The sequence below is a fragment of the Sceloporus undulatus genome, chromosome 8, assembly GCF_019175285.1.
Source record: "Sceloporus undulatus isolate JIND9_A2432 ecotype Alabama chromosome 8, SceUnd_v1.1, whole genome shotgun sequence".
Lineage (NCBI taxonomy): Eukaryota > Metazoa > Chordata > Lepidosauria > Squamata > Phrynosomatidae > Sceloporus > Sceloporus undulatus.
The window spans coordinates 14825854-14836346 of record NC_056529.1 but is presented as its reverse complement, the minus strand read 5'-3'; the positions used below and the strand labels follow the sequence as shown (position 1 = coordinate 14836346).

Below are 10493 nucleotides of genomic sequence, written 5' to 3'. Positions count from 1 at the left end.
CTTCTCCAGGCTAAACATCCCCAGCTTCCTAAGTCGTTCCTCATAGGGCATGGTTTCCAGACCCTTCACCATTTTAGTCGCCCTCCTTTGGACACATGGCTCCAGTTGCTCAATATCCTTTTTGAATTGTGGTGCCCAGAACTGGACACAATATTCCAGGTGGGGCCTGACCAGAGCAGAATTGAGTGGCACTATTACTTTCCTTGATCTAGACACTATACTTCTATTGATGCAGCCTAAAATCACATTGGCCTTGTTAGCTGCCACATCGCACTGTTGACTTATGTTCAATTTGTGATCTCCTGGGGGAGGAAGAATGGATTAACTGCAAGGGATATGCTTTCCCATGAACGTCTGGTTTGGCCCTTAGCAGTTTTACATTATTATTATTATTATTATTATTATTATTATTATTATTATTTAATTATGTAGTGCTGTAGATTTGTACAGCGCTGTACGTAAAACAACAAATATAAAAGAGTAAATCTGTCTATGGCGTACAGTGTTACCTAGTGTTCAAGTAAAATAATTAGCAGGCACCCTAACCATTTACTAGGACTACATTCAAGACACACAAAGCTGGGGCAAGTTACGTTGATGGAGTATAATTCCCAGAATTCCCCATCCAGAATAGTCAGTGGCACATAGCATGGCACACAGGATTACTGAAGCTGGAATCCTGAATGTGTTTATTGCTTCTTCTTTTTTTCTCAGCTCAATGCAAATGAAGCAAACAAGGAAGTTTGACACAACTTCCTTCTTAGATGTTGGCTCAATCTGTTGATGCATGTAAAGTGAAACCTACTAGTGCTCTTGCTATTTTGAGATAACAGAAGCATGGCGATCATTAAATTCTGGAGACTTAAAGACCATCATCTCAGAAAACTTTTCTAGAATACTAAGTAACAGGTTAGTATTTTATGGCTTAATTTATGACAATCTAGGTGGATATATTACTATGGCTTCTCTCTAATCATTATTTTCTTAACAAGACAGATTACTCATGAATAGTCCAAAACTAATCTGTTGCAATGTATCTCCTTCACCTTTGAGCATAATCTTCCCAACCTGATGCCTCTTGATCTTTTAAACTACACCTCCCAACATTTCTTAACCATTGGCCATGTTGGCTCCAGGTAATGGTATTCTATGAAGTCCAAAGGCAGGAGACAGAAAGGTTTGGGAATGATTTCTCTAGTATGGCTCCTCTTTCTGGACTGTGCTGATTTCCTAAAAAACCATCATGCCCATCTATGATTATAGCACTATGATTCCATTGTCAATGTCATGGCCGCATCCTGGATGGAATCCTGGAATATGTACTTTGGTGAGGCAGAGCTCTCTGACTGAGAATTCTAAATGTCATCCCCTAAACTGCCAATCTGTACAATGTGGCCATGACAGTCAAAATGGAATCATAGTGCTATAATTCAGTGATGTCGACTGACATGGACTTGACTTGGACTCAAGTCGCTTGAATTACTCGACTTGGAGTCAACTCACCAATAAATGACCCATTGATGCGACTCAACTTGAGTCATTTTTTGCTACTGACTTGCTGGTCTAAGTTCATCCAGAAACAGCAAACAATTAGGCAATGGGCTTGAGGCAATGGTTGAGGTCTACTCAGCAGCCTGTCCTTGCTGCACATTGGAGGAGCCTTCTAAAGTTTTTGAAAGACTTTAGAAGGATCCTTCCACCTCAAGCCATTTAATGTTACTCTCCAAGAATCCCCCCTAACTTTGCACACATCTACTTGATTTTCTAGTTATTGAAATAGCTCCCCCACACCACCACCACTTCTTCTTTTCTGTTAAAGCTGGCTTCCAGACTTGAGATTCAGCTTGAGACTTGAAGGTATAGACTTGAGTCTTGAGACTTGGAGTAAAAGACACAAATACGTCGCTGCTATAATTATGTTGTAGAGTGAAAGGGCTCTTCTTCTTGTTCATTATTATTATTATTATTATTATTATTATTATTCTGCATTTCTAGGGAGAAAACATCCTCATGCTCTCCAGCTATCCAAGTTTGATCCCAATTAATCCTGTTTTGTCACACATGTTTGGGGTTCTCTCCTCTCCTACCACTTTCCCCCTTTATCCTCAGCTTATTTCAAGTGCTGCAAACTGAGTTCAAAGTGCAAAGTAATTTGCATTCAGTTAACTCAATGGGGCGAAAAGACAGAGGACAGGAGAAGGTAGAGTCTACTCCTTCCCAATAGGCTCAGGCAACAGCAACCTTATGCGGCCTTTCATGCCTTGTGTGTTCATCCTCATTAATAACTTTGCCATCTTGATCACACTCTAATGTTACCTGGCCACATGTATGCTTGTTTTCATCTCTGAAATGTCAACAGGCATGTGTCACTCTTTGAAAGATAGTGGATCTGCTGTGTTGTGATCACCTGGTGTGCTTGAAAATCTTAAATCTTGGAAAGAAACCCAGTTCTCGGATCTTCAGGGAAGGTATAAACAAAATGTGGCCCTTAAAAAGATGTTGTTGGACTACAACTCCCATCATTCCTTGCAATTAGCAATGCAGGTTAGGTCTACTGGAAGTTGTCACCCAATAACAACTGAAGGCTGCATTTTACTCACTTTCCCTTAGACAGACAAGGCAGCTCTGTCTGTACATGAGAAATAGGCACTGTCTATTTAGGGGAACTCCACATTTGCAGAAGTAGAAAAAAATATTCAGGAAAAAACCCAGAAGTACATGGGAGGGGGAATTCCCCAAACTTGGGAATTAGGACTGAGCACGCTCAGTTGCCATGGGCTGCTGGGAAAAGATTGGAGAAGGATGGGAAGGAGTATCCTTGGGGAGGGTACAGCTTGCTGGCAAAAGGGAACCCAGGATAAAAGCAATCGACACTGCAACATTTAGTTGCAATTTGTACTAGTAAAAGAAATATTGCAAAGACAACTTAAAGTTGCCAGTGCTTTGTCATCTGGAGGAAACCAGATCTGGGTAGGGCTGCCCTCTTAGAACATCTTGTCAGTTGTGAAAATAGGAACCACGATACAACCATCAAAATGTTGGTTCTGCTGACACATCCAGTAAGGGCAAGAGCCAGAAAGAGAATGAGCCAAGGAGACTGCGATGGTATGGGTGGGAGGAAAAGTTTGTATGTTTATTAGAGAAATTAGAGTAAAAAATGTTTTGTTGTTGTGTGTCTTCAGGTTGTTTCTGATTCGGTTATTCTGACAATTGAAAGGAAATGTCCACACACGCCCTTTTCTTCCTTCTTCCCTGATCATGTTTTCCCCACCCACTAGCTAACACTTACCACCCAAAATTGTAATTAAAGTGGAATTTAATTTTTGCAATGCAAATCAAAACAGGATAGTTGTGGGAAAGGCATTCATTAATGGATTTTTGTGTCTATTTTAAAAAAAAAATGCTTTTGAGATTGTTGCCAGCAGGAGAATTACAGGAAAGCAACAGCATCATGTGGTGAAGTCCAAGTGAAGGAGCAATGATCCATTGCTAGTTCCAGTTTAATTTCCTCATGGACAAGACTGCAAGGAGTCTTGGGGGGATGAGAAGGCAGCCCTCTGAACTCTGACAGTTGTCCATTCCAAACTATGAGCACCATCTGCACCCACATCTTCTTTCTGGTTGCCTGATCTTCCCAGAGATAGGAAAAGTAACTTTTGACTTGAGATTCTGGGAGTTGTAGTCCAAATATCTATCTTTTTAGTTATCTATCCTCATCCAGATGCAAGTTCTTTCATTCTTCACATAACTCAGTGTATAGCCAGTGTGGAATAGTGGTTTGAGTGTTGAACTAGGATAAGCCTGCGTTTGAATCCTGGGACAACCATGGAAACCCATTTGGTGACCTTGGGCAAGTCATGCTTTCTCATCCTTAGAGGAAGGCAAAAGTAAATCCACTCTGAAAAGAATCTACCAAGAAAACTCCAGGATAGGGTTGACCTAGAGCATCATAAGTCAGAAATGACTTGAAGGCATATAATAACAAATGCTTTAAATCAAGGTGGAAGTCATACAGCACTCCAGATTTTGCTGAACTGTAACCTATGAGAGTTATCACATGCCCAGTCATCTGTCTTTTACCTGTTCCTTTTATGACAGATTTACAATGGAGGAAGGCCAGCCATATTTAGGAGAAGGTGAGGAAGGACTGGAAGTTAAAGCCACGTCTCCTACAGCTGCTATTTCAATTGCCACTGCCACTCATTCAAATGAGGAAGATAACTATGAAAACACAGGTTCATTTCAAGCATTCCAAGAACAGGCAGAACCCGCCAATCCTTCAGGTAAGGTTCCTCATTTCAGGGATCCCTGGGAAAGTACTCTCTTAAGGGCTATCCAGACCGACCTGAAAGGTGCATGCCTGATTCCATCCCCCCCCCCCCAGTCACCCTGACACCATGCACCACTCCAGACAGCGAGCAGTGTCATGCCGTGCCTTTGGCTCTGTGTCCAGATAATGCAGCACCAAAGGGGTGCCATATAGCTGTGCTGCCGTGGCTATGGCGCCCTTTCAAGGGCACAAAAGGGAGCTGCCTTTTACACTCTTGGAAAGCCAGATCAGGGATCAGACATGGGGTTGCCCCAACCCCAATCCAGCTGAAGAAGGGGCGACTGCATGCTGCCCCTTCAAGGCTGTATGTAAAGCCCCTTAGTTGCCCCTATTTTTCTGTGTAAGCTTTGTGGGCAATAGTGCTCCAAGAAGCATTAGATCAAGCCATTCACTAAATACTCCCCAGTTTGCCTAAGAGATTTAAAAGTAGGCCAAGCCCTCAAAAGAAGTTCATACCCATTAAAATTATGGCTTGAACCAACACTCCTGAAAACATTCTAACACTTCTGTTGATGTTTCCACCATGACAAACCTGTACAGCAACTTGAGAAGACAGAAATAAGACATAACCAAAACACCTTTGCCAAAGTCTGTAGTATTGGCTCTCATACATTTGTAAGATGCTAGGTCCCACACCAGACATCTCAAGTTAAATGATACCAGATCACAGAAGAAGATGCAGAGTTGTCACTAATGAGAAATGATCCAACTAGCCCACTGTTCTGACTCAGTAAATATACTATTATTGATCATCATCATCATCATATTATCACATCATGTCATATTCTTTTAGGTGACAAAAGTTCCAGAAGTCCCAACTCTTCCATGACAACTAAAGAACTTCAAGAATACTGGAGGGACGAGAAACGCAACTGCCGAGAAGTTAAAGTCCTTTTTGAAATCCCCTCAGCCAAAATTGTAGAGAAGCCCTTCACTAAATATGTGGTAAGCTAATGCAAGGATAGAGCCCAATTACTGAAAGGCACCAGATCCCATCTGATCTTGGAAGCTAAGCAGGGGCATATCTGGTTAGTACTCAGATGGGGAGCCACCAAGTAATATCTGGTGCTGTATATTATAATTCAGAGGAAGGCAATAGGCAAACCACTCCTGAGTATTCTTGCCTAAGAAAACCCAACCAAATTCATGAGGTCAACAGGGGACTTGAAGGCACACATGTGCAACGGGGAGGACGTTAGAAGGTACTAACTTGTGATGTTAAAAAGGTTGCTTGTTACATGGATTCTGCCTTTCCCCTTTCCTTTTTCATTTTGAATCTAACCATGGTTAGCATTACAACTGCACTGATTTCCCCTCCCTGAACTTGGTCATTTCAATCACAATCACAAGCAATTTTGCAACATATAATTTGGGTCCCATTTACACTACACAATTACAAAAAGTTATGTTTTTGGATTACAACTTCCAGCATCCCCCTGCCAGTGACCTTAGTGGCTGGAGAGTCTAGCAGACTGATTTAATTATGTATTAGCCACTTTTCTCCCATATGGTACCCATATGGAGCTGGGATATAACTTTCCCAGCTCTAGCCATTACCAGGAGTAATGCAATGTCAGCTTTCTCTGTGCGTTAAAAAGGAAGGAAGGAAGGAAGGGCAAGCCTGTATGTCACATGTCCAATTTTCTTAAATCATTTTATTTATATGTTTCCTTCTAGAAATATCAAATTTTCATCATCCAGACTGGCAGTTTTGACAGCAACAAATCAGTGGTTGAACGACGGTATTCAGATTTTGAAAGACTGCACACAAACCTTCTGGGGGAATTCGCTGAAGAAATGGAAGATATCACCTTTCCCAAGAAGACTCTGACTGGAAACTTCACAGAAGAAATCATCATTGAGAGAAAATTAGCCTTCCAGGATTATTTGCGGTTTCTGTATTCTATGGAATGTATCCGGACATCGAGAATGTTTATTGACTTCTTAATGAGACCAGAACTGGAGGAAGCTTACAGTTGCCTTCGAGGAGGACAATACACAAAAGCTTTGGCTGGGCTTCTAGATATTGTAGTTCTGCAAGAGAAACTGACAAAGCACAGGCCCATTCTGTTGGTTCCAACCCTCTGTGCCATACTTGTGTGTCACAAAGATCTTGAAAATCCAAGGAGCGCTTATGAATTTGGAGAAAAAGCTTTACTTCGTCTCAAGAGGTACCCAGGCCATCGGTATTACCTGCCCCTGTTGGAAACCATGATTTCCTTGGCGTACGAACTTGGCAAAGATTTCATATCCTTCCAAGAGAAAATGGAAGAAAGGAAGGCCAAGAAACATCAAAATAAGATGGTGACACTCAAAGAACTTGCTGTTCAAGAGTATACCCAATAAGACAAGGGTAGGGAACTTTAGTTCCTCAGACCAAATCTGGATCTCCTGTGGGCATTGTCATTACCATCATTACAGCGTTTGTATGATTTTCCCCTCCTTCTAAAATGTTTAGCTTCCTTTCTTCAGGCTTAGTGACTGAGAGAGCTTAAACCTAAGATGTGCTGTATTTTTGATCCCATAGTTTTGCCTTTGACACTTCCCACCACTGGGATGTGACCCCAGAAAATTTCTCTGAAGAAAACAATTGCCTCTCCTAGTGCAAGAGATTCTTCATTTTGGTACTAAGAGGAAGAAGAGATAGCACAAAGGGATTAAATCACCTTTCTGAAAGAGGAAGGATGGAAGCTGTTTGGGGCTTTGCACTTGGTGGGGATGGTGCAGGAGACTAAATGATAAGGATTGACAGAATGACTCATATATAACCTACTGTTCATCAATAGTTACTCAGGTTCAGATACAGTGAGACAATGGACCTTTCATCCATAACGACAACACACACATGCAACTACAGACTGAGTTTCCTTTATCCCATATGCTTTAGGCTAGAAGTATTTTAGATTTCAGAGTTTTTCAGATTTTTGAATATTTGTGCATACATAATGACGATGGGACTAATGGGATCTTCACGATGGGACCCACGTCTAAACATGAAATTAATTTATGTTTCACATACTTCGGGGGTAGGGCTGGCGTAGAGCATGGACAGTATACCCACTTGATGCAGACTTCTGGGCATAGTAAAAAAATAAAATAAAACTTTTCAAGTTTCTACACCTGAATCAAGCCTCTGTTGTGTCACTATATGGACCAGACTGTCCTTTTTCATAAGGAATTCCTCCCCCGCTTCTCATTTCCTTCTTATTGCATTTGAAATGTTTATAGCCTGCTTCATTTCATGGGACCTTGGGGCAGCATACAAGTAAAATTTAACTGCCCCCCTACAGAAATGGAGCAGCTGAAGCTGGCACCATCATTTTGTCACTAAAGTAGGATGCAATATTTGTAATACATGCAGGCTTTGCCAGGATGCTTCACAACAGACGAACAGGACAAACAACACTGACACCTGCAGTTCAAAAGTTCATGAAAAGGAGAAACTGCAGACAGATAAACCATTCTCGACTATGTGGCACACAATGAGAAATGGTTCTCAAACTCAGGTGCTCCAGAAGTTTTGGACTTCAGCTCCCAGAATTTTTGACTGTTGGCCAAATTAGATGTGGATTCTGTAAGATCAAGTCCAAAACACCTGGAAGAACAAGGTTTGGGAACCAGTGCCCTAATGTGACATATGCCATCCTTGGCTAACAGTGCCCTTCAGCAGTCTACACTGGGCTAACAGGCCAGTTTCTGTGCCAGAGGATAAATGGACATAAATCAGGCATTAGGAATGGGAATACACAAAAACAGTTGCAAAACATTTCAGTCCTTCTGGGCATTTCATCCCAGAGTCCTTGAACAACAACAACAACAACAACAACAACAAAAGGGAGTTTAGAAAGAAAAACAGCAGAACTAGGATATACAGTGGGCCCTTGTTATCCTCTGGGGTTTGTTTCCAGGACCCCCTGTGGATAACAAAATCCGTGGATGCTCGAGTCCCATTAAATACAATGGCATAGCAAAATGATGTCCCTTATATAAAATGGCAAAATCAAGGTTTGCTATTTGGAATTTATACTTTTTAAAATATTGTCAAGCCGTGGATGCTGGAATCCATGGATAAAAAATTCAGTGGATAAGGAGGGCCAACTGTATCCACAAACTCCACTCCATCAACAGTGGGTAAAACACAGGCAATGGTTTCCTGACACATCACACATATTATGACACTAGTTATCATCTCAGCCTCACGAGGGCTCTCTTGCTCATTTTATCGTAACTCCTTTCTGGCTCCCAGCCACACTACATACTACATTCCAAGAACTCTTTGCATCATTCATATGATTATCTATTCATATTGGCTTTAAATAATATCTTTCCTCCTAGTTTTGTCCCTCAATGGCGTTGTTAAAACTGAATTAGTCACCTCATCACCATTATTACTATTCACACACAAACCTGCTCACTCACAGGTATAAATGTCCATCCATAGGCAGTTCACTCCATGCATCTGATGAAGTAGACTCAGTCTACCAAAGTATACGTTACAACCTTCTTTTTCTCAGTCTCAAAGGTGCTATGCTATCTCTTTGCAAGTCTGAGAAATGTCACATTTATTTGTTTCATCCTGTTGATTAAATAATATAACGCTAGATGGCAATCCTGCATTGGTTGCAACCCAGGGCTCTGGGAAGGTACCATAAAAGTATGCACACTCTAACAAAGATTGAAAAAACTGAACTTTTTAATGGCAGAAGATTTTTTTAAAAAAAAATGATAGAAATAAATAATTTCTGTTCCAAAAGTCTAACATTTAAATTATTAATGCACTTATTTTTTTTTTAAAGTCAATTCCATTGTGAGTTTTGGATGAGAAAGCTTATCTTTCTAGTGGTCCTTAAGGACAATTTAACATACCCCTTTATCAGGCAGCTGTCTGAGCCAGCTAGAAAGCTGAAAGAGAAAATATTCTTGCAGGCTTTTAGACCTGGTGAGTTCAAAGCCTGTGACACTGCAGTGTCTTCTTTCCTACACTACCGTTTCCTTCTGATCAAAAGGATCCAAAGTAAAACTTGGAACTCTTTAAAGAACTATTGAATAAAGAGGGGAGGAGAGGAGCAAAAGCAAATGAACCTTTTCTGCATGGTCCAAGGGAAAGTGGAAATCCAGTGTATATTCTTCAAATTCATGCTAATAAATCTTCACATACCTTCCAACAATTCACAGTTGAAAACCTGGATGTGTGGCTGAGCAACATCAGAGTGTGGTCAAGATGGCAGAAGTTGTTACTGAGGAAGAATACAGAAACTAGGATCATTTATCTGGTCCAGTTTCAAATCCCAAAATCTGCAGCAGTTTGCCTTTGTCTGAGCCTACTGGAAAATGCAAGATTCTGTCCTCTCTGTTCCCCACTGAATTAACTGAACGCAAACTACTTGGGTACTTTGAACTCTGTTTGCAGCAATTTGAGTAAGAAGAGCAAAAGGAGGTGAAGTGGGAGGAGAGAGAAACTGGGACATTTAAAAAGGAGCAGAAAAATGGGATGACAGAGGACTGACTGGTACTGTACCTGTCAAATTGGGACAGTTGGTATACCTGTTTTCAAAATTCTACAAGTAGGCCTTACAACAAAATGTTGCAATGCCAAGTGGTGTTTCTTTACAGGGTTTCAGCTGCTCCATGCCACCATCCCTTCCAGCTTGTTTTTCAGTCCAGCTACCCACCCATTATGTCAGTCAGTCAGCGTTCCATGCCTATTGAACATGTTCCATCTTCATTCAGGTGTGTCAGGTTTAGTAACAGGGAGAATGGACATACTGGCATCCAAACCAACTACAGTCATCCCTTCTGATTCATGGAGGATCTCTTCCAGAACACCCCCCCCCTGAATCAGGAAAATTGGTAATATTGGAGCCCCATTGTAATCAGTTGGGGTGCGCTCTCATGTGCAGCGCACATGCCATTATGTCCCTCCCAGCTTACCATCCGCGAAAGACCAAGGGACATGAACAGCAAGACCATCAATCAAGAGAGATGACTGCATATTAAAACATTCCCCAATGATTTCTAGAAATGGGGATCCCTTCCATCTGTGGGAACATTTAAAAATAGGCTTTCTGATGTGAAGTAGAGCATGACCTGTCCAGAAAATGAAATGGTTCTCTCTTAGCATTTCATATTTATATCTATCTTTGACATATCCAGAATATGAGAT

At 41.3% G+C, this 10493-nt stretch overlaps 1 protein-coding gene across 1 annotated transcript; it reads left to right on the top strand.

The window, feature by feature from the left end:
- The first annotated feature begins 796 nt into the window (after positions 1–796).
- SNX20 (sorting nexin 20) lies at positions 797–7455 on the top strand. Its single transcript, XM_042438161.1, has 4 exons — positions 797–909; positions 4099–4283; positions 5124–5275; positions 6008–7455. Exons 2-4 carry the CDS (start codon positions 4106–4108, stop codon positions 6674–6676), a joined length of 999 nt encoding a protein of 332 aa, XP_042294095.1. The 5' UTR covers positions 797–909; positions 4099–4105; the 3' UTR covers positions 6677–7455.
- The last annotated feature ends 3038 nt before the right edge of the window (positions 7456–10493 follow it).

What these genes read in the sequence shown, in the direction of transcription:
- SNX20 (XM_042438161.1), top strand. Translation starts at nt 4,106, where the DNA reads ATGGAGGAAGGCCAGCCATATTTAGGAGAAGGTGAGGAAGGACTGGAA. An exon ending in AGAACCCGCCAATCCTTCAG is followed by an intron (nt 4,284 to 5,123) that starts GTAAGGTTCCTC and finishes ATATTCTTTTAG; the next exon opens with GTGACAAAAGTTCCAGAAGT. An exon ending in AGCCCTTCACTAAATATGTG is followed by an intron (nt 5,276 to 6,007) that starts GTAAGCTAATGC and finishes GTTTCCTTCTAG; the next exon opens with AAATATCAAATTTTCATCAT.